Source organism: Actinia tenebrosa, unplaced genomic scaffold (genome assembly GCF_029948245.1).
Source record: "Actinia tenebrosa isolate PJP-AT-01 unplaced genomic scaffold, QUT_ActTen_1.0 PGA_scaffold0__85_contigs__length_37466705, whole genome shotgun sequence".
Taxonomy (NCBI): Eukaryota; Metazoa; Cnidaria; class Anthozoa; order Actiniaria; family Actiniidae; genus Actinia; species Actinia tenebrosa.
In genome coordinates, this window is record NW_028292569.1 from 5,339,868 (window position 1) to 5,364,532 (window position 24,665).

Genomic DNA, 24,665 nt, shown 5'->3' on the forward strand with positions numbered 1-24,665 from the left:
AACACATGGAAACACATCCATCCAAAGCAAGGGTTTAATCTAAATTTTACGCATGAAAATATTTCGTATTTCGTTTCGTATTTAAAGTTTCGTATTTTTTTCCGATCGCCTCCTTACTATAGGCGGCGGAACGACTTTAAAATTGTGTAAGGTCTTAACCGTTAGTCTCTCCCACAGCCATTCTTAGTGTTCAGTTTCTTTTTGTCTTGTAAACTCGTTGCTAGGGCTATAAACCTTGGACAACATCCAGACCGTATGGACTAGGGATATTACAGCCTTCTCAATCAGAAAAAACGATACCGGCAATATCTTTAAATACTGGCCACGGCATAATGTCTGAAGGCCCTGACCCAACTACCCCTACATAGAGCTTCAACAGACATCATTTAGGGCTACCCTTATATTTTCCCGTATGAAACCCTGAGCTAACTATCTGTTCATCCTGCTTGGAGAATAACATGATATACAGTCAGTCATATCGATCGGTTGCGTGGTCTGTCAAATGGTAGATGTCAGTGCGGCCCGGGTCACATTCCTCAGTTGATCATGATACCCCGATGCATGCAAAGCCTGCAAAGTTCATTGCATTTGAACTGAGTTCGTCGCCTGATGGTACTGGGTTGATATTGAGATTTAGGCACCGTTAATATTCGTTTGGTTAGGCGTCCTTTGCTTCTTTGGCTCTTTGATAACGACATGGAGCGTACAGGATTATCATTTCTCATTCGTAAGTGAACTGTTCTTGTCGATGCACTTTTTGTATAGGATGTCATTATTTTATTCATTACACACTGTAACCATTGAACATCTCAAATTGTGCAAAATAAGGAAATACTGCTTGCAATTTATAAAAGCTGGCGCTTTCTATAACAATAATGATTTACAGAGCAAGTATCACGGCCCTTGATCGCGCTGGAATACACATACATTCTTTGTTTCGTAATGAAGGTTACAGGTCACATGTAAAGGATGGCGGTGGACCCACTATAATCTCATATAATCTTGGATCGCATATGGCTGCAATCACAAAAAATTACGTGTTGAGTGAATCTTGCGATCACATGGAAATACAAGCGTAAGAATTGTGATAGAATTCATCGAAAAACGGTCTATAGTGATACTGGATATCATTTGGCCATAGATGCTATCAAACCCTCAAAGGGAGGGGAGGGGAGGGGAGGGGAGAGGAGGGAGGGGAGCGGAGAGGAATAGCCCCTTTCACAATTTTCTGCTCCGTCTTAAAAGGTATGTGTCATTGAAGCAAGGACAGCAGTGAACTTGCAATGATAGAGACATTTTATTAGCACTTTAGATAATTATCCACATGTCTCTATCTTTGGTCTAATTAACAGTAATTTAGACCAGAAGCCCTGATCATGGTCTTTGTGTCCATCGCCCATGAGGACTTATAGACCCTGAGAGTGAGAGGTCTAATTGATTTAATCTAAACCTACTTATAATAATAATTGGCCAAGTAAATGGATACAACAAAAATTTGGTTGAAAGTGGGAGTTAGCTGCCACTGGTTTGGTTTTCAAAACTGGCTCTTGACTACTCATGGTCTATCACTAATTGTGTAGTTCCAGAAATCATCCATACCCGCCCCACAGAGGGATTTGGAATTTCCAAAGAGTAGGGGGTCAGACAAAGAACAAAAATTACAGAGTTTGTATGGAAGAAAATTGGAATTTCCAGGGGGTAGCGGGGTGTCTTAAAAAAATTCCTCCATGAGGTGGGTATGGATAATTTTTGGAACTACACATTATGGACCACTAGTAGCTCAGCCAATCAGAGAGGACTTTGATAGGTTTAGTCTAAACTAATTTTCTGTTCCTTTCAAATGAGGCATATATCCTCTTGAGGAATGAGGAATGTTTCATCATAGTTTTGATCCCCAAGTAGTAGGGATTTCTAAATATTTACTCTGATTTTTTTCTTTTTAGTGTGCGCATGCTCAGTAGTTTTGTTGCTTGAAGGTGTGTCTGCATTTAAACTTGGGGACAATGCAAGTAAGTACCAAAGAAAATTAGTCAAAGTTTAGAAACAAACACCATGGAAAAGTGTCCTCTGTTATAAGAATTTCCTAACAGCAAAGTAAAAGTATTAGGATTGCTATCATTATCATCATCATCATCATTCATCCATCATCGTTATTATCATTATCACTAAATCAATGCCCTGAAATTCATGATTGTTTGAATGTTATTGTATTTATTAGTGTAAGCATAATTGATTCCAATTATTTATGTTTTTGATAATTTCATTAAGATTTTCTTTTCTTTAGGATGTACACTTGGCAATACAAGCTTTGCATTGTTAGCCAAACCTGGTTTCCAGTCTATAATTGCATTTGATACTAATCGCATATACCATAACTTGACTGATGATGATAATATCACCTGTCATTGGAAAATAACTGCCCCTCCAGGATATTTTGTCAAGATCAAGTTTGCTCAGTTTAAAGGCTGCAATGAATTATATAATTGTAGCTATTATTATTTTGAGGCCAGAGAAGGAAGAAATGAATCAGGTATAAATAACCTTTATTTTTTATCAATAAAAGGGAAGCAGATTATCAATAAAAGGGCCTGCTAGATTACTCTATAGGGGTGGATCCAGGAATTTTAGAAGGGGCCAGGATGACTAGTACTATAATGAAGGTTTTTCCAGGAATTTGAGGAAAAGGGGGGTGACTGTTACTAACGATATACTGAGAAATTTGAGCAAAAGGGGGTGACTAGTCACCCCTTTTACCACCCCTGGATCTTTCCTTGCTTTAAAATTAAAAAAAGGATCTCTAGATTACTTAAAGATAAAAATATTTTTTGATTTTTTTTTTGAAAGTCATTTAATAATATTCAATAATATTTTTTATAGGTCCTCTGCTCAGCAAATTGTGTACTTCTGATCAATGCTTGGATGCTGATAAAATCTACAGTATTGGAACAGATATGTTTGTTAAATTTTATTTCAAAAAAACCCCTATTAATTTTCATGTGACTTTCTTGGCTGGTGTCTATGCTGTCCGCCACGGTAAGTTACGTTTTAAACATTGTATTTTTGTAATGGTGATACTATAATTCCTTTCTCTTGCCATTATGCTCCCCAGCAACAGCAAGAACAAGTATAAGGGTTCCCTGTGAGCAAAGTCACTCCTCTTTCTGTCCCTTCTTTAGGGGAGGAGGAGGGAAAAATAGAAACAAAAATGGAATGAAAAGTAGACCCTGCTAGCAGGGAACTTAATAAGGGTAACATTCTACAACTCTCCAGCTAACCAACGCTTGGCCCTTATTTCCTTAAAGGCTTTTAAAAATCGGCCAATATTGACAATGATGGACAACAATTGAGTAAATAGATTAGTTGATCACAATTAATCATTTGAGGCTTAGCTGTTAAAAGTGCCTACTCTCCCTTGTTCCATGTTTGACAAATTATATAGTGTTTTTTCTCATTGATAATTGCCAAAACCCTACCGACACCAATTTAGAGATCATATTGTTTACTATTTCCAATTGTGGGTATAGTCGAACCTGCTTGCAGAGGTCTTTTAATGATTCAGTTTTGGATAAGCCTGCCAATCAACCCTACAGAGGGGAAGAAAAACAACCTCTCCTCACAGGGTAGGGTTTGGATAATCTGATACCTATATTTCTCAGTTCTGTCTGCACTGTTTCACTATTATCAATTTGATTGTATTATTTCAGATTCATTCTGTACTGCAGACTTTACTGATGATGGCAACCACAATATCATATTTAAAGAATCCCAAGGAATGTTTAATACACCATACTCTTCTTTGCACCATGGTTATCCCCGATTTACTGATTGCACATGGAAAATTGTTGCCCCACCAGGCTACATTGTCAAAGTTGAATTCTCTTCCTTTTCCTTGATAAAAGTTCCTGATTGCGAACTTGATTTTGTGGAACTTTCTGATGGTGCTTTCCATTCTGGTATAAACCTGGGGAAATACTGTGGAACAATTGCAAGTGCTAGAACTATCTATTCTATTACCTCTGGGCTAACAGTTCACTTTGTAGCTACGGCATATTACAGCAAAGATCCTCGTGATGGGTTTGTAGCAAGATATCAAATACTAAAACAAAGTAAGCAAAATTAATATATGAAGCACTGGAAATATAGGAGATTTTAAAACTAGTGGTTTTACTACATGTAGGTGTCTTCAATTCTCCTGTAAATTAAAATCGATTGAGGAAAATCTTCAAGAAAAGGAGAGAATCAAAAAAACAACTTTATTCTCAAGCATGACAGATTTGGAAATCACTTAATTCTGGATAATTGTTGTTTCAAGTGTTGTTAAAAAATAGCACTTCCATTGACCAGTGTTGGTCGTTTAATGGTTGGTTGTCCGCCATTATACAGCCAATAATCCATCATCACCTAACTGACAAATGGTTGAGAAGTTTATGCCACTAATTGCTGACAAATAATTACTATTCAATGACACTTGCCCATCAATTCCATTGAAACACCAATGGTTTATGCTTTACTGTCCAAATGTTCTCTGCTGTCACTGATATCCTGCATCCGTCTCAACTTTTATTGACCCTGTTTTAAATTTGGTCTGTTTATAAGCAGAGAGTTAAAGTTGGGCTGCATTTACATGTAGTTGGCCTGCGTGCATCCCGTCTTTATACTCTTTCAGAGGTTGAAGCCTAATGTTGAAAACGCTGGCAGATAAAAGACTGGATGCACACAGGCTATATTTAGTTTATGGTATCAAAGTTTGCTCAAAATGTTATCAAATAATATTTAATACTTTACCTGGTTCTGTTGAATCAACCATCAACCAGTCCTTGTACAGATAGTAAATAATCGAACTAGATATTTGGGCAGGTAGTCACTCTCAACTACCCCCTATAATACCTTATTTTCCAGAATCATCTGGTCCTTGTACTGATAGTAACCCATCAAACGAAATGTCTGGACAGGGAGGTACTCTGTTAAGTCCAAACTACCCATTCAACTATCCAAGTAACAAGCGCTGTACCTGGGTTATAACTCCATTAAAAGGTCAACACCTGCAGTTTTCAACATTAGGCTTTCACCTTAAGCCTTCCACTTCTTATTCATGTCAAGACACTGACCATTTGGAAGTACGAAGAGGAACAACAGCTGCTGGTACACTGGTTGGCTCATTCTGTGGTGTCAATGGCCCAATCGTAAGCCTAGTTTTATACACTTGCAACACAAGCATAAACATAAGCATGAATTACGCAGGCTCTCTGATAGGTGTGAAAAAAAAATATTAATGTCTGGAAGTGTGAATTAACTAACTGTTATAAATCTCATGTTCTGATTGGTTGGGAGCACATGTATTATGAGAGCACACAGCATGCGCATCACTTTCTAGTTTTTCATTAGTGTCCAATATAACAGCCATTATGATTTTTATTTTATAAAAGAAATTTAAAAACTTGATTGCTGTACTGTGTGAAGTTAGAAAGCACCATTCGAGAAGTGCTAGGAAGTCCTAACATTTATCTTGTGTGCTCTACCAATCCCTGCATGCTTTCCTTTTCTTCTACTCTAACCATCAGCATTGAAATTGAAATTGAAATTGAAATTGAAATTGAAACTGAAACTGAAACTGAAACTGAAACTGAAACTGAAACTGAAACTGAAACTGAAATTGAAATTGAAATTGAAATTGAAATTGAAATTGAAATTAGTTCTCAGGCATACAACAGTATTCTAAGCATTCAACTTATCATAAAACCATAAAACCTGGAGAAAAAACTCGTGGCAAGGGAGAAAAGAGAACAACTCACCAAACAAAATCAACTCACATGCATAACTGGCATTTGCCCCCATAAATGAACCAGCTACCCTGCTTATAGGATTTACAACAGTGAAAATACAACGTTTTGCCAGTCCTATAGAATTCTGTTTTTTTTATTTGGTAGGTCATTTACGCAAGTGATTCACTTTGGGTGCAATTTGTCAGCAAGCAAAATAGCTATAAAGGCTTCAGTGCGTCTTATGAATCTATCGCGAACAGTAAGTCATTCTGTTTAACATGATGTCCTCCGTGGGTTTTCTTTTACAGAAATATGCGTCTTTTCTAAGTTTAAAGGGAAACCCCGGATTACATAAGATTGTGCAGGGACTTATTTAAAAAAGCTTTGCCATGCGGTGGCATCACAAGGTGTCCTTTGGACTTAATAGTATTGCAGAAATAGGCGCAATAGAAGACGCAACTCGCAGATTGGAAATGGGATAAAAAAAGCAAAAAAAAATCTCAGGCTAAACATTTTGTTAACATGAGGCAAAATTTTGCTCTTGATAATGAAGGCGACCAAGAGAATATGAAGTACTTCATATTCTTTTGAGGCGACGATGGAACAACTTCAGAATTGGATGCTTTCAGCGTTTCAACTTTTGACATATTTGGACGGCTCCTTTTCATTAGTATATCAGTTTATCGCCCATTACCGCATATATGAGATTGTTTTCAAATTGAAACCAAAGACAGTTATTACTTTCGACAAAATAAGTTCTACTTAAGAAAGAGAGCTTCAAGTTAAAGAGCTACATCTTAAATACTTTCTCCTTGATTTCTTTCCTTGCACTTGTAGTTCCACTTGAGTTTGCATCATTTGATTGCCACCATCGTATGCTCAAAAAGAGTACAGGCCATTCAAAAGTAAATACAATTTGTTAATTTTCTCATTTTTCTTATTGTTACCACCAGTTCCTCGAATCTGCTCGCCCCTCAACAATGCCTCAACCAACAACGATCTTCAGCTGTCAGACCACCGTGGTTTTCTGCGCAGTCCATATTATCCAGGCAATTATCCCAATAAGTTGCAATGTACGTGGAAGATTAAAGGACTGCCCGGGAAACGCATCAAGCTGACCTTAAATGACATTGATCTGGGGCCACCTTCAGACACTTGTCAGTCTGACTATTTACAAATCAGGAATGGTATGTCAGGGAGTAGTTCGCTGCAGGGAAATTACTGTAAAGCTAAAACGAATCAGGTCATCTACTCCGAAGGTAACTCTATGTGGATTCGATTCCATTCAGACTCGAAGGCCACGTTTAAAGGGTTCGACGCTAGCTATGAAATTAACGAGTGTAAGTACTTCAACTTGATAATGATACAGTTAACTTTGCGAAATGCTGTAGGTTGTCTGGTCTTGTCCCACACCACAATCAAGAACAAGGCTGGTTCTTAGTGTAACATCTCATTAAAATTGGGTCTTGTCTTGTCTTACACCATAATCGTGAAACACCGGGACAACATTTGCGCAACATTTCTTAGTATAACATCAAGCTACAACAGGTTGTATTTCACACCATAATCCTGAAACACCGGGGTGCGCAACATTTCTTAGTGTAACATCAAGCTACAACAGGTTGTATTTCACACTATAATCGTGAAACACCGGGGTGCGCAACATTTCTTAGTGTAACATCAAGCTACAACAGGTTGTATTTCACACCATAATCGTGAAACACCAGCGTGCGCAACATTTCCTAGTGTAACATCAAGCTACAACAGGTTGTATTTTCACACTATAATCGTGAAACACCGGGGTGCGCAACATTTCTTAGTGTAACATCAAGCTACAACAGGTTGTATTTCACACTATAATCGTGAAACACCAGCGTATGCAACATTTCTTAGTAACATCAAGCCCACACAAGTTGTATCTCACATCAAAATCGTGAAACACCGAGGTGCGCAACATTTCTTAGTGTAACATCAAGTTACAACGGGTTGTATTTCACACTATAATCGTGAAACACCGGTTTGCGCAATATTTCTTAGTAACATCAAGCTACAGTCTGGTCTTATCTCATATATACATAGCAATCATGGATAGTAGCATCACGGTCCATCATTCTTTATGCTGTTACATGACACTTAGGACAATATTGACTATTCAGAATTTCCTGCAATTTCACAAAAATAAATCTAATTAAAACTGCACTATTTTCAACAAGAATCCCAGTGTCTACCATTTTATGTCCCTTTTTTGTTTTGTTTTATGTATTCATAAATACTGTGTTCTTTTTTTAGTATGTGATAATTTCAATAGTTTCGATGCAAACAATAATATAAGACTCAGCGGGTCATCTGGTAACTTTAGCAGTCCTGGCTACCCATCCAACTATCCAAAAGACTTATATTGCACTTGGAAAATAACTGTACCCGAAGGAAAAGTCAAGCTCACATTCTCACACTTCGATGTAACGAAAAAAAGCAGTACTTGTGGCTCTGATGACTTCGTCCAAGTGTATAATGGTATTGGCACCCATGATACAATTGGGATTTACTGTGGAGAAAACATACCAGGACCTATCTACTCCAAGGACAACACGATGTCAGTTTATTTCCGAACGCGCACTGGAGTTGCTTCAGGTTTCAAGGCTCAATTCAGCACAGCCGCACAACCAAGTAAGAAAATTTACAGAGAAGTTAATTGCCTGCCAGGAGGTCCGGATAGGGAAGGGGATCTTCCTTGAGTTTCGATCCACACGCACCACTACATCCAATAATTACAACACAAAACACTAAACTAAAAAAAAACTCGCGGCAAGGGAGATAACAACACATCATACAATCTCAACTTACATGTGCGTTTTAGTCGAAAGTTGAACCTGCGACCCGGCTTGAACTACCCAGGCTTGAACTACCCAGCCGTGGGAGACAGCGACGTAGCAGCGCATTGCATGTAACGGGTCACGCGTCAATAGCTATGCGGGGTGGGGGCGAGCTATCTCATGACTCATTAGAATAAGTTTGAGTCCCTTCCACTCCGTGCCAATAGGCAATTTATGGCTTAACTTTGATTTTTTCCCCAGCACGGCTTGCCATAATTGGAGGAGTAGTAGGTGGCGTGATACTTTTAACAATCATTGGTTCACTTGTGTTTGTCTTTGTCGTACGCAAAAGACGACAAGGGTCAGTCCAACACATACGAATGCATTGACCTGAAACCTAGAAAAAGGCATGGAGTATCCTGGCTAAATGAATAACAATATTATATTGGACTTTGTATTTTTATTATCCACGTGTTGTCGAAAAAAATTAGCATTTATAAATACGTTTTAAAAAAATCTTGTACACATAAAGCAATAAGCACTTCCACCAGCAATGGGCAAAATTGTATTGAGTATACAATTCAACGTGGCCATCAGGAGACAATTGGAGCACGTTTTAGGGCCCACCCATAAAATTTACAGCTTTTGGTAAATATTTGATTGATGGAAGCCAAAATCCTGACCACTAGAAGTCTTTTAGAGGTTTCAAAATATAAATATAGCCCCAATTCCAGGGGCCATGTTGTTTTGGAAACAAAACTGAGCTTCTTGCGGATTTGTGTTTGAATGATTTTATACTAATACTTATATTTCATAACATATTTTCAATTAAATACTTTTTGTTGTGTTTTGTTGGGTTCAGTTCATTTCAACAGAGAGCATTCCGAAGTTTCGTGACGTCAATCACTTTTAACAGTAACACAAAGAACAACGCGTTCTTTTCTTTTTCGTATTCCCATACCGAGACTATTTTTTCTTCACTGAAGTACGATTCTGTAATCCCTGTTATTTTATTGAAATACATCTTGTTGCTGAACATCCATATCTGGGGCACATAAAATCAACATTGAACTTCCTCCTTACTATGACACCCATAAGCATCACAAGGATGCATGGTATTTCAGGTCAAGCCAGCATCTTTCGTCATGTTGTAAAACATCCCTTTTTGCGACAGAAGACTAGAGGGGCTATCAAACTCTGTCACAAAACCTTTGTCCAGCACAAGAATTCTGAAAAAATATTTTAGAAACCACAATAGTTAGAATAGTCATTTAAGGCCCCGTCCACACGTATCCGGAAATTTTTGTATCCGCAAATTGTTTTTTTGCGGATACGAAAATGTTCGCGTCCACACGCAGCGTATTCGAATCGTTTTCGAATCGTTTTCACTGTCCACACGTATCCGGAAATTTCTTGATCCGCCCTAATGCACGCTAGTGTCTAGTCCCTTTGACGGATATTTTTTCTTATTGAGCATGTGCAAAATCGTGTTTACGTCAGCGTATTCGAAAATTTACGGATACGACCTTCCACACGTATCCGTATTCGGAGCGTATTCGAAAATTTCCACTCTGGAGACCGTTTTCGAAAATTTCCGGATACGAATACAAAAATTTCCGGACACGTGTGGACTCAACCCGTATCCGCAAAAAAAATTTGCGGATACAAAAATTTCCGGATACGTGTGGACGGAGCCTAAGCATAACCACTTCTCCCCCTCATATAATTTGAAGGTTTCTATTTAAGTGGTTTTTTCGAGCGTTTTCAAACTTAACAGTTCATCTTCAGGACTAAACTAAATTATCATCCATCTCTTTGCATTCTTCGCCCAATACCTCACCCTGTCTCCTTTTATAATCACGCCGGGTCCTACCTGGAGTAATCCATGATAGTATTGAGTCGATGTGCTATAGTCAACACTGTTCGATCAGCAAATTCAGTCCTAATGGTCTTCTGGATGAGTTCGTCTGTCTCGAGATCCACAGCTGCCGTCGCTTCGTCCAGGACCAGAACTTTACTTTTTCTAAGCAGAGCACGAGCAAGACACACCAACTGACGTTGACCAACACTGAAAAAAACCCAGAATAATTAACATAGGTGTTAAAATAAAATTACCATTCATCCATTCATACCTGAGGTTCTCTCCTCCCTCTGCGATAGAATGCTGCAGACCTTCAGCAAGACCCGACACGAACTGCTTCAGATGGCTGACTTCAAGGACTTTCCACAGCTCTTCGTCTGAGTATTTATCAAACGGGTCCAGGTTGAACCGTAACGTACCAGAAAACAACACGGGATCCTAAGAATAAAAGGTTAGCAAACTATAGAACTCTGCAATCGGATTATTTGAAGTCAAGGGCGCGATTACACGGAGCAATTTTCTCTGCAGCTTGGCTCGCAACACAAGCTGCATTGAGCATTGCAGCGTGTAACCCGGCTACAGCACAATCTGAAAAAATGTTGCGAGACAAGTCGGTAGCAACTGTTAAAAAAGTGGAATTCGCTTCTACTTTTGGCAACGACTGTGTCTCCGTTGCATCGTGTAAACACTCTTGCAATTTGCGTCGCAACGCTGTTGCGAAACAAGTTGGGATAGGAGAGTCGTGTGTAAAATAGCCGCTCGTAGAAAAGAACGAAAATGAGAGGGACGGGAGAAGAAAGAAAAAGAAGGAAAGACGAGTTTTTAGCTCTACTTGCCTATCCCTTTCTTTTCTTCTATTCATTTAATACAACTATTAAAGCAATCTATGGGTTACCTGTGGAATGATAGTAAGGCGTGACCTCAAGTCTTGTAGCCCTATCTTCGAGATGTCAATATCATCTATGATAATTCTACCACCAGTGCTTTCCAGAATACGAAACAGTCCCATGGAAAGGGACGATTTACCAGCTCCTGTGCGACCAACAAGTCCTATCTAGAATGACAAACAAAGAAAAGAGATGAATGCTTCACGTCCTCATGTGACGTAAAGTGCGGTTAGTGGGCGCAGCTAATGCGCCGCTTCTCCCTGCTATCCAAGATGGTCATGGGTTTGATTCGCGGACTCCCCATAACATGTGAGAAGAGTTACTAAGTGCTACCCTTGTAAAACAAGGACGGTTTATGTGGATGACGGGACGCGTACAAATAGTTTAGAATATGAGGCAGGATCTTCTGTATTGACGCATCCAAACCCTATGATATCTTTACAATCAATACTGTTTACCCGCGAGTGCTCTTATCGATACCTACGTACCTTCTCTCCTGGTGCGATATCACAGTTGATATTCTTGAGGACGAGCGGGAGGTTTTCTCTGTATCTCAAGTCGAAAGTTTCTATAGCGATGTGACCTGAACCAGGCCAGTCTTCAGGAGGACGATTATCTTCGACGATCCACGCTGCCTGTTAGGGGGGAGAGGAGGGGGATTATTTTGTAGCATAGCATTAATGGAGGTGTGATTAAAGGTAAGATATGATTAATAAGACAGGAGTGGGAGATCGAGCGTGCTGTCCAGCCAATTGTTCCATACAAAATCCTTATAAAATATTCCATTCTATATTTGACGTCATTTCTCCCAGGGGTAGTCACGTGACCGTTTAGTGTACATGGCCTATTTTCCTGTCAAGCATAGCTGGCAGGACTGGCGATACCAACCTCTCTTGGAGTTTCACTATATTCCTTGACCCGTTCTACCGCTACGATATTCGTCTCTAGCTCACCAGACATGCGAACCATCCAGTTAAGGGTTTGTGTTATCTGAAGACACAAAGATAAAGGGTTCATCATCACTCCCAAGCAAGCTAACATAAAATGGATCTACATAGTATACTCTATAGTCTGCTCCAGTCAACCGTGGTATATAAAATAACATACCACTAACTTTGGATTAACATGGTGTGCTCTCTTACATACCATGGTTTGCACGAGTAAGCCGTGCATGGTGTATAAAGCATATACAACAAGAAATTAAGTTTGGATTTACATGATGTGTTCTTTTACATACTTTGGTTTGCACCCAGTAAGCCTTGCATGGTGTATAAAAGAATATACCACAAGAAACTATCATAAATAAGGCCTCCCACCATTCGTTGGACCTGGAGTAGTAGTAGAGAAAAAAGTCTTACCTGGAAAGCATGAGTAAGTGAAAGACCAACCAAACCACTTTCTATAGAATCTCTGGCGATGACAACGAACAAAGAGGCGAAGAATATGACAAAATTACCAATGAGCTCTAGTCGAATAGCCAACCACCTAAATACAAAGTACAATGTGTTTAGAAACAATGTGGTCATAATACATAGGTTTCCGAAAAAGATTTGCCGATGGCCATACTGCAAAGATTGCCTAATTCAGTATTAGACGATCGTATTACAAAGGTTTTCTTACAAGTGAGATGCTCGTATTACGAAGGTTTGCTTATGAGTAACATAGTCGTATTACAAGGGTTTGGCTCGTAATAAGGCGGTCGCATTGTCAAGGTTTTCTTACACTAAAATGCCAAGACCTTCTACCTGTTAGAAGAAATCCACGGATAATATGCCACCTGGTTTTCGTCTACTCTGTAATAATTTTCACGAATAAAGTATTGTTGTTGCGAGTAAGCTCTGATGGTACTTGTACCATTGATCGTTTCCAGGAAGTTGCTGTAGATTGGTGAACGACTCACTGACTCGATTCGTCTCAACTGACGCGAGGATGCTACATACAGACGCTGGAAAATAGAACGATATAGATCTAATTTGACATTCTATCATAATAATCATCATCGCCATCACTAGCAACACCAAAGCCAACATGAGTATTACAATCACTATCATCATCATCAAAAAATCAATTATCACCAGCACATGCAACCGGATACTGTTTCTCAAGAAATTGTTCTCACAACTTGCAAAAGAATGAAACAACTTGCAACTCAGGTTGCGCAATAATTTCTTTTCTTTCCAGCTCGAAGAGCAACGAAAAAAATGCGTTACGAGTTGTAAAAAACTATAGAGACGACTTCGTCTTTTATGCAACGCTTCCAAGTGAATTATGCGCGCATGACTTACGTCATCCAGCGCAAAATGATTACACTCTTGTGTTCCTTATTGCAAGAAAATATTATGCACGTTAATCGATTTCTCACCTGAATGAAGACATACAGAACCATCAATGGAAAGACGACACTAAGGAAGATAGGTGTAGCATAACTAATAGCAAAGATGGCGCTCATCACAGCAAAAAAACATCTCCAAAATGACATCAACGAATTTGGGACCGTCTCATCTATCACATACATGTCTTTAGAAAACCTGTTGACAATCCTCCCCAGAGGGGTACTCTCAAAAAATGACATTGGCGAGTGCATGATGTTGACAATTAGACGATCATGAAGTACATTAGAAGCCACATTAGCTCCATAAGCCAGAAACAATGAGCTAAACAGCATACAGAACGCCTGTGAAAGTCCAAGAGCTCCGTACACAAATAGATAATTGTCTCTTTGAGAGTCTGTCGTGACGTTGTCTGAGCTCCAACGAGCGAGCCAGATTTTGGATGATACTATGCTGCCTTCGGAGGCCAGGAGGAAAAGGAAGAATAAGAAAGAAACGATCAGGCCTGTTGCTTTTGCGTAAGTATAGAACACGGAAAACCTGACCTGCAAAAGATAAAACACAAGGTTAGTGACTAGAATCGTTAACAAATTTCTGCAGTTCGTGGCTGAAGACATGGCGGCTATTAATGGTTTTCACGGCCGCCATGTTGGATGAATTTAACAAAAGTTTCGTGATTAGTCTCTTTTGTCATATCATCCAACATGGCCCCCGTGTCTTTTGTAATTACATTGGGAATGATTGTGGTCGTGGTAATACTTACTCTTCCAATTTCTGAAGTCTCCTCGTTAATCACCCTTTCTATGGTCTTGTCTTCACCCTGGATTGTGCGCCCATTACTATGGGTACTGGCTATTTCTGTTAGAGTTAATCGGGATGGGCTTTTCACTATAGCATCAAGTTCTGAGGTACTTCCCATCATGTGGTCCATGTCCGTGATGGTTAGTAGATTCCCTTCCTCAGGCTCGTGGATGTCGCTATGGTGTGTTTCTCTTTGATGGGTATCTGGTGAAAGAAAGATAACAAGGACTCGTAGTATCATATAGAGAGGTTTTGGTATCAGTGGGAACCCGCACTGTACATGCCTATATATCTTAGTAGTATCATATAGAGACTCGTACTATCATATAGAGAGGTTTTGGTACCACAGGGAAACCATACGGCAAATTCGTAGCCGCACTGTACATGCCTATCTATCTTATCACAGCCGTAACTACATGTTGTGATTGGATTAAATGCTGGAAGACAATTCAAGCCAATCACCGTTGCAGCAGTTTTCCAGTTTCATACCGTTGGAAATTTAATAGCGCAGCGCAGCCGTGACGTCATGAAAACGAAGACAAAAGCGAAATTCGGACAAACAAACTTACAAGTTTACTTTCAGCAGATAATTTTCACAGCCTATCGCAGTTGATCTTAGTGTACATGGGTTATTATTGTAACTTTAAGTAAAAATAATAAAATCGGTTCGTTTAATCCTCGTAGCGGTTAAACAGAATGCAATGTTTGTCCGAATCTTCAAGCTATTTTTAGAATCAGCGCGCTGCGCTATTGACGGAAGCCACAAAAACCCAGACATCTTTAGCTGTGATGAAGATGGGATTAGTCGACTTACCTTCCTCTGGCCCGTCTTGTTTCTCGTTGGCATATGTTTTCAAGAACTCAGCAAAAGCTCCTTGGTTGTCCTGAAGCTCGTCGTAAGTTCCGACCTAAAAACCGTCATTTGAAATGAAACATCATAGCTGACTTCGTGATTGGTACATGAGAGATAAATATAGAAGATAAAAGAGAGAGAAGGGTAGCCGTACCTCTGAGATTCGTCCACCTTGGAGGACAATTATCTGGTCCATTTGAGGTAAGAAGTGTACAGAATGGGTGACTAGGACACGAGTCTGGTGGTGAAAAAAAAACATATCATAACACAGATTTAATAGTTAACAAAAGCAGTTTCCATCACTACCACCACCAACAACAAACAGGGCTCTTTTTAAACTAGCTCTGCTAAATGAGACATCTCTGTATGAACATTGTAAAAATAAAATAAAACAAAATAAAATAAAATGAGATAAAATGAGATATAATAAGATAAAATGAGATAAAATGAAATAAAATAAATTATTAACAACAGCAACAACAGCAGTAACTACAAAAAGATCTAGAGGAACATCACGACAGAATAACCTCAATCACCATCAACAACAACAATAGTACCCGCAAATAGAACACAACAGCTACCATGATAATGACCAACCACTATTAACACTGCAACTTCACCTATAAAACGTAGGCTCTACCACCACTTAAAACATCGACAACAATAATAATAGTAATACGCGGCTGTTATCACCTTTTTTCTTAGTTTGCCCCTGGGTCCTATTACTTTATCAAAGAGGTGTTTCCCCACATGTGAATCTACAGCACTTAGTGGATCATCCAATAGGTAGACATCAGCATTAAAGTACACGGCTCTTGCGAGGTTGACGCGCTGTTTCTGACCTCCACTAAGGTTGATTCCCTGGGAATAAACATGGAAATGAAATCAAGAAGTGGCTCTTGTCCAGCATTCCAGGTAATTTTAAAGTGTCAGCACTGAGAGGTTTTACGGAGGAAGAAAACCAGAGAACCTGGAGAAAACCCTGTAATCAAGGGAGAGACCCAACAAATTCTACTCATATGCGATGCCGAGTCTAAGCACAGCTGAAAATTAGTATGCACAACCACTCAGTATAGTGAGAGACGCATGCAGCTTCCGCAATGCCATCCTTGATTCTGTGTGCTTCCCCTGGTGGTTGCTGGTGAGTAACTGCAAGCCTAGGCTATTGAATATTTAGTCCAAATCAACTAGTGGTCTATCATCGATGCTGCATTCTGATTGGATAAGAAGCTACTACTAGGCTATAAGTTATATCCTACTAGTAACAAAAAGTGCTGACTTTGGAAACCAAAACATTAACATTGTTTGAATCTACATATTTGAACGACTACTTGGATTTGACTAAAACAGGACTTCAACCTCATGGGCTATAGACTCACAGCCCATTTGGGCTCAAGGACTAATAATTGCTAAATATTGAAAAACATTTCCTGTACCTTTTCACCAATCTCAGTCATATCTCCAGAGGGTAGAAGATCCAGGTCTGTCTGCAGAGCACATGCCTTGATGGTGCTTCGATATCGATCACGATCAAAGGTTCTACCAAACAGGACATTATCACGCAGCGTCGCATTCTGGATCCACGCCTGTTGGGGTACGTATGCCACTGAACCCTGTAAGGTGAGATGATGTTTCATATTAGAGCTACATATTGCAATGTTTCTGTATACTTTGGATTGGCTGTTTGCATTCATTCTCAAGACACAAAGACATGGTGGGTACATTAGTGGTATAAACAACGAAAGCTGATAATAATTAAATTTATATAGTGCACATATCTACCAAGTTCAAGGCGCTTTACAAAATAATATATTAAGAAAATATATAATGATAAAAAGCCTACTGTTAAATACCACCAATAATTATGGTGATGATGACGTAACATGCAAACAAAGAATAGAAATGTTGGTAGTATTAATAAAGGAAGCTGATAAGGGATATCTAGCAAATACCTTCAAGATGGCTGCAATGACAATGTACAAAGGAAAACTAGTATTTCATTATCAGGTAAACATTCCCTAACTCAGGCTGTTGTAACTTTAACTGTCAGAAACCGAAAATGTGCCCAATGAGAATGACTCTTACCTGAAGGTAGACCTGTCCATGTGTTTTCTCTGTTTCCCCGAGTAAAGCTGACAGTAACGTAGATTTACCACTTCCTACTTGTCCCACTACTGCTACCAGTGAACCAGTCGTTATGTTTAGATTGACGCTGAAATAGTAATATTTAATATGTAATATGGCCCTCCTACAATTAATAAACTGAAATGAAATGATCAAAGAAACATAAAGACTGTGTAAAGAAAAAACTACATAAAGTAGTGTGTTAAGAATCCCAACTGGCAAGGAGGCAGACCAGTTGGCTATTTACAAGCATGGCCGAGAAACTGAATCTGAACTAATGAGGAATCAGGACAAATACAGTCTCAGCTAGTGGCCACAGTGGGTACTCGAACCCGGCATCACCGGATTGTGAGACCGACGCTATGGCCACTCGACCATGCTGCCTCCCCTTGATGGTGATGATGACGATGATGATGAAATCAACTCTCAAATGACTATTCTCAATTTTGGGCTTAAAAGCCCTGAGATATAAAAAAATTGAGATCATACTCATTCAAAATCGGAGCGTCTTTCTTGTCCCACTTAACGGTGCAGTTTTCCACATGAATGGCTTGGTTTGAGACTGAAAAAAAAAAAGAATAAAGAAACTGAAAATCGACTTTGTGACAATACAATAATGAGCTTCTAATGCAGTCAATTATAAAATCCTCAAATCCCTCCTGGGCTGATCCAAATCAGACGCATGGCTAACTCACAGATCGATTTTGAATTTAGCGTGTCAGGTTTTGGGGAAGAAGGAAAACCGGAGAACCGGGAGTGAAACCCTTGAATCAAGGGAGAGATCCAGTAAACTCTACTCATGGGATGCTAAGTACAGGAATCAATCATAAGACCTCACAGGGGAGAAACGAGTGCACTACTCCTGCACCAAAAAAGTAAACGAGCAGCTTTTTTACTTACGATGTTCAGGCATTATTTTTGATACATTATCCGGATCAAGTTCTTCTAGGTTCAGAAATTCTTGTAGTCTCTGTATAGATACTCGGGCCTGCAAAACAGTTTATTTATAAAAATATGTTGAGAAGCCAATTTTAGTTGTCCCAGGGGGTGGGTCTTTTTTTGCCATTTAACGCAAAATTTTTCCCCATATGTTTGGCCCAGGGGGGGGTACTCCCATATATGGACTATACGGGGATGATCCGCTGAACAGGATATGGTTTTTCGAGCTTCTTGTCATAAACAGGGTATGCAATTTCACTCAAATTCCAAGTTCTTCCCGAGTTTCCTGTCATATTCAGGGTTTCTATTTTCGTATTGACCGAAACTGGTTATTATGGTCGTCAAAAAAAAAACAATATGCGAGCTGACATGATAATTGAAACAGGAACTCAGTGCAATTAATTATATCTTTTGTCATAAACAGGGTCTACAATTTTGAGTTTTTTTGTCATAAACAGGGTACCCCTTTCAGAATCCCAGCGGAACACCCCTACCCGAATCCTTGCGGAGTACCCCCCGATGTTTGGGAATTTGTCAGTTTTAGTTCGCTATTCAATACTAATCCCCATGTATATCCCAAGGTGGGGGGTCGGGGTTTACTTTGACTGATACATAATTCTTAGCAATGAGACTCACCTGGATTAAGTTCATTATGATATTCGGGAACATAACAAGGGGAAAACGCAGGATGTTAAACAATGCAATGGCTACGAAGGCTTTTTCAGCAGTCAATATGTTACCAGTAAGCACGTAGATTGCAAACGTTGCCAAGGAAACCTAAAATAATTGACACATAACAATTAAAGTATCTATCAGTATTTATTTCTTTATTTTTGAATTAATTATCTCCTTTGATTCCAAGGGTTTTTCCAAGGTTCTCAAAATTTGATCTGTGAGTTAGCCATGCCCTGACTTTGATCTGCGTTCGAAATTTGAAAGATTTCTATAAAAATTAATGACACTGTTATAAGTTTGAGAGTTACTTTAAGCGAAACTTACCAGGAATGGAGCACAGGTGTAGGTGAAAGAAAAGCCAGCATGAACATACATGGAGTTTTTCTGGTGTTTCAGTTCTTCTTTTCGTACTTCAAAGACTTTTTGGAGGTAAGAGGTCTCCCATGCATAAAGCTTGAGAACCTATTGATAGCATAAACATGGCGAGGAATGGAGTATTCTATGCTTGAAGAATGGCAATATGGTGGTATAATATATTATTGGTTGATACAACACGATTTCAAAGAAAATCTTTATGTGCAATTCAGCCTGAATAGAAGCTTTGCACCATCAAATGATGGCAGCTATGACAGGAGGCAGGAACAATTGAATCCGGTCTCATCTGATTTATATGTGAAAGAATTCAGTTTCCCATAAGAAAAAAATATTGTTGTTGTGCCTCTTGTCATGGCTGCCATCATTTGATGGTGCAAAGCCTCTATAACAAATTTGAGAATCTACATGAACGTAGAATGTACCTTAATCCCATTGAGAATCTCGTTTATCATCTTTAGACGCTTATCTTTAGATGTCATAGTTTTAACCTGAAAAAAATGAAAAAAAAGTTGTTCATCTGCTTCTTCCTTTCCAATTTATCTATTTGCCCATTTATTCATTCCTTCATTAATTCACTCTTTCATTTAGTCAGTCAGTCAATCACTCACTTAGAGAACTACCAATATACTCACTCATTTGTTTGTTCATTTTTTTTGTCCGTTCCTTTGTTTGTTCGTTTGTTCATTGGTTTGTTCATTCATTTGTTCAACCATTGATTCATTCAATCATTGATTGATTCATTCATTCGGTTACTTTATCTCATGTATTTCTTTATTTCATCCATTCAAACACCGACCCACCTGTAGTTTCTTAATAACCCTGGAGACCAGTAAATTAAGTGGAATGAGTAAAATCATGACGCCAACACCAGCCAGTGTAGACACACCCATTGTGTTGTACAAGAAGTACAAAGCTACAAGGATCTGAAAGGGTCCAGACCAGAGAGTGTTCACATAATTCATCAGCTCCATGAGACGCTGGGCATCTGTTGTCATTAGATTCACCATTTCTCCAGCTGTTGATGTCTTCCTTGCTTCATTATTAAGCCTTAGAGCCTGAGCAAGTAAGTAAAGACTTTGTTTTCTTATATTTATACTTATGTTATTATACATTAAGAGTTCAAATAAAGTTGTCGTCATTGTTGTTGCTGTTGTTGTTGGTAGCACTTAATAGTGTACAACTACCTAAGTACACAAAATATGTAAGACTTTATAATATACAAGTATTTCAAAAAAACGATGTTGGTCCGAGATCTCAAATGGACAATCTAAGATTTTTGTGCTTTTATCTTTTCTGGCTAAAAATAACAAAAAATCACATTTCTAAATCAAAGGCCGTCCTCATATTTCAATCTAAAAGGAAACTATGTTTTTTGGCTATGAATATAATAACATTTGAAGTGTGTTACTGAAACAGAGTTACTTAGTCTTAGATTTCAGACTTCTCCAAACAGCGCACATTTTTTGAAATAGGTGAATAAACTGTTAAATCCTACCTTGGGATACACCATTCCAATAATTGATGTTCTTATATTCATCCCCAGTGTTATCACTATATGGAAGTACTGATGAAGGGCAAAGGATTGAACCACAGCTACCCCAAACATGGTCACACAGTATGCATATCCCTTCCATCTATCAGACTTTTTTTCGGTATATACGATAAGCAATCTGTTACGAAAGATGATGCAATACTGGTCAGTAAATATGAATGCTTACTTGTAATATAATATACAAGATATTCTTATTAGATTGGCTTATCCAGAACAGATATATTGACTGGAATTAGGATCTTATTAGGAGGTTTGATAATGATAATGGTAGTGGTAGTGGCAGTGGTAGTGGTAATGATAATGATAATGATAATGATAATGATAATGATAATGATAATGATAATATCTTCTTAAACTTGAAATAACCTATTAATCACTTACTCTAACATCTGAGGTTGTATAAATATAGCAACATCATGAATCAACTTAAAGAAAACAGCTAAAAGAAATTTCCTCCACAACATCAGAAACAAGGCTTTAGCAATAGAAGGTCCTTTGTATTTCGTCTTTTTTTTCTCTTTCTTGGGAACAAACTCTACAGTTTCTTGATCTTTGTCTTGCTGCCCATTGACCTGAATATCTTTTAGCGTCTGGTTTGGTTCTTCATTGTTGTCACTAGGATTAGAATTTATTCACTCATAAATCAGAGCACTTTTCATTGGTTAAAGTTAGTGGATTTTGATTGACAGAGACCCAAATCCCACATTGCCATATACAGTGCAATTACTCACATCTCTGATATTGACTTTTGTGGATGCTTTTTCTTGTATTTATCCTGAAGATGTTCCCATTTAGAAGAAATCTTTGGAACAATGTTTGAAGATCTATTTCTTTCTGCCAAAGCCCATAGGTCCTTGTCTTCTAGTGGTTTTTTAAAGCCTTTATAAATCAGTCTGCAAATAAACAAGTAATGTAAAGTTCCAGAAATTATCCATTCCCCCCCCTCCCACCCCACTGAAGAACATGGAATTTTTGAGGGGTAGGGGGTGGGGGAGTGGGGTTCAGAGAAAGAACAAAATTACTGAGTTTGTAAGGAAGAAAATTGGAATTTCCTGGGGTAGGGGTAGCTGACACATGTTGGTTGACAACATTGTTGGCTGAAAGTTGGCCTACAGCTATTTCAGACTTGACCATGCATTATTCCCTAGAGTATCATTTTTTTTTTGTTTAACAGTTATAAATGAAAAGACACATGAATCAATGGATACCATTCAAAGAATCTTATTCTCAAGAAAATGGCATGAAATGGGATCTAATATAGGAAAACAAGGTAAAGAGGTCTATTTACATATAGAAAATAAGTAAATTAAAATTCACCCATTTATTGCATAAGAGAGACGAAGAAATTTCAAATACTAAAGTCTATTAATACTGCAATACACATGGTATCTGATATATTTAAACCTACATTTCACAACATTAATTGTGTATAAATCCTAACTCACCGTGTAAGCCACCAGAATGTAATTTTTGAAAGAATGTTGGCATTTTCTTCAGGACATAATTTCTATAGAAGATTTTTAAAAAAACATAATATTGTATGTAAGATTTCTCTTATTCAAAAATCCTGTTATTTTCAACTTGGAGCATAAAATTTACTATTTGTTCTCAAGGCTCTTTTATTCCAGTGCTTGTCAGTCATAGGTATGGTTTTGTATCATGTGAGAACCTCTGGACCACAAATCCTACAACCATGAAACACTGGACTAAGAGATCCTATGGAACCCAGGATAACAGAATCTAGACTGAATCTATCTGGCATGTAGCATATTCATAAGGCAAGATATTTGTGAGTGTTTATAGGATTAACCAACCCTGTTTGCAATGTCTCTTTCTACTGGTGAAGCAGGGAAAAATTTCATGTCAATATCCTCTCGTTGCACCATTGAGGGAGCAATCCCAGCTCCATTATCAATATCCCTTTGCCTAAATCACAAGAAAAAGAAAAAAACCTATTCAACAAAATGTCACAAAAATTGTCTCAACAACATCTGTACCACTGAAATTGTTTTGTCTGATAAATTTGAATTTTTGTTGCGACAGAGATAATTTCACTAGCAGTGGTTTCTCGTCTCTTATGCCAAATGTGTGGTATGTTTATTAGTTTTCAATCAAATGTTTCATAACTGGAATAACACATAGTAGTCATTGTTCAACTTAACCAAACTGAGCAGTCAATGAGACTCAAGAGTTTTATAAGCCACTTGGAATAAGTGCCAGAATGTATTTAAAATACATTTCAATGGTTTCATTTAAATACGTACTCTTGAATGGAAAGATTTTTCTTGAGGGGTACCACATGCATACTTGGCACATATCCACACTCCTCTGTATCCATACACTTCACATATAACCACCATTGTACTGGCCCAAGCACATGGTATCTCTTCCCTTTTTCAAGGATCATTTGCGCAGACAACTGTGGTGCAGTTTTATCAACTTCTTCAGGTTCTTCATCTTCACTTGGGTAGTATCTCTGCACTGCCAGCACTATGAGGTGATTGGAGACATCTCCATCTACTATTTCTTGTTGATCCTCAGCCATTCTTGTCTCAATAATTTAGCTATTATTTTGTTTTCCTAAGCTTTCAGAGATTAATATACCTGTAGGTAGTAAAGACGAGTCATTAAATAAGATGCATATAAAAATTTAAAACATAATTAGCAATGTGATACATTCCAGTCCACACATAGAATGAAAACAGATAACATTTTCATACAAAATGAGACACTTTAGTTCATTTGTCACTACACTTGTGTTAACAAGAGATTCCAAAATATCAAAACTCCAAGAAAATGTTTGTCCAGTGTTCCATAAAATGAGTAGTTTCTTCTCTTCCTTTTTGTTTGTCCATTTGTTTATTCTTTCTTTTCAATGTCTTTGTTTTGTAAGTGTCATTTCACAGCCACATAAGGAACAATTCATTGACAAGTAGGGATTTTATGGACTCAAATAAGTGTTATTGATTGTGTAAATTGTGATTTTCAGGATTGAATGGTTAAATAATATAATATGCAGCAAGATATGATAATTAATAATAAGTAGGTGATATAGGAATCAAGTCCTTTCATTAGAATTAGCAATTTAATAAGTTAAGCTTATGTAACAATCAATTTAAATATATATTATGTAACAATATATTTAAATGTATATTATGTAAACAATATATTGAAAATATTTTATATCTTTTATCTACGATCTGTTAACTACATACATAACAATAAGAAGCAGCTCTTAGCTTATATATGCCCAACTAAGAAAACATGACAAAACCATAACACACACATAAACGTTGCACAATTTCATTCATTCCACGTGTTGTCTATTCACGACTGAACAACTACACGATACGTTGAGTAGAAACCAAATAATAACACTTACCGGGTTGTTTTCTTTAAAATAACGAACATTAATTTCATGCTTTAAATTAAATAAATTTTTAAATATCGTAATCGTGACCACTTGATCGTTATGCCTCAAATATTCAGTGCTTCTTGCTCTGCTATATATCGCATTTCGACTTAACCGTCAATTAAGAAATTAATCTTCGAGCTTCCTTGGTAAATACTGTATCAGCAAAGCAGCTTGATTTTTAATATTTTCACAAACTACTTTCAATCAATTCCTAGAAAGTCCCTTATATAAAGTGAGATGTCAGCGACGATGTCAGCCGTCAGGTCAGCCGTGTAAGT

General features: G+C 38.0%; 2 protein-coding genes and 1 long non-coding RNA gene across 3 annotated transcripts; 1 reads left to right on the forward strand and 2 right to left on the reverse strand.

Moving 5' to 3' along the window:
- The first annotated feature begins 408 nt into the window (after positions 1 to 408).
- LOC116297985 (tolloid-like protein 2) lies at positions 409 to 9,425 on the forward strand. Its single transcript, XM_031706310.2, has 10 exons — positions 409 to 727; positions 1,944 to 2,009; positions 2,285 to 2,530; positions 2,878 to 3,033; positions 3,705 to 4,106; positions 4,900 to 5,183; positions 5,928 to 6,021; positions 6,716 to 7,102; positions 8,052 to 8,429; positions 8,837 to 9,425. The coding sequence occupies exons 1-10, from the start codon at positions 697 to 699 to the stop codon at positions 8,962 to 8,964; spliced, it is 2,172 nt and encodes a 723-aa protein (XP_031562170.1). The 5' UTR covers positions 409 to 696; the 3' UTR covers positions 8,965 to 9,425.
- LOC116297990 (uncharacterized) lies at positions 2,527 to 4,644 on the reverse strand. Its single transcript, XR_016119228.1, has 2 exons — positions 4,473 to 4,644; positions 2,527 to 4,096 (listed from the first exon to the last, which is right to left on the reverse strand). It is a non-coding gene; the product is annotated as an uncharacterized LOC116297990 (long non-coding RNA).
- LOC116292908 (ATP-binding cassette sub-family C member 1) lies at positions 9,016 to 24,652 on the reverse strand. The gene is made up of 28 exons (XM_089026956.1): positions 24,355 to 24,652; positions 23,237 to 23,576; positions 22,787 to 22,898; positions 22,418 to 22,479; positions 21,704 to 21,865; positions 21,354 to 21,587; positions 20,916 to 21,090; positions 20,221 to 20,475; positions 19,843 to 19,908; positions 19,370 to 19,507; positions 19,007 to 19,147; positions 18,332 to 18,419; positions 17,921 to 17,993; positions 17,393 to 17,519; positions 16,744 to 16,920; positions 16,001 to 16,168; positions 15,462 to 15,545; positions 15,269 to 15,362; positions 14,417 to 14,658; positions 13,686 to 14,198; positions 13,069 to 13,268; positions 12,682 to 12,808; positions 12,212 to 12,313; positions 11,812 to 11,958; positions 11,332 to 11,490; positions 10,708 to 10,874; positions 10,449 to 10,643; positions 9,016 to 9,804 (listed from the first exon to the last, which is right to left on the reverse strand). The coding sequence occupies exons 2-28, from the start codon at positions 23,515 to 23,517 to the stop codon at positions 9,696 to 9,698; spliced, it is 4,398 nt and encodes a 1,465-aa protein (XP_088883082.1). The 5' UTR covers positions 23,518 to 23,576; positions 24,355 to 24,652; the 3' UTR covers positions 9,016 to 9,695.
- Between the last annotated feature and the right edge of the window lie 13 nt (positions 24,653 to 24,665).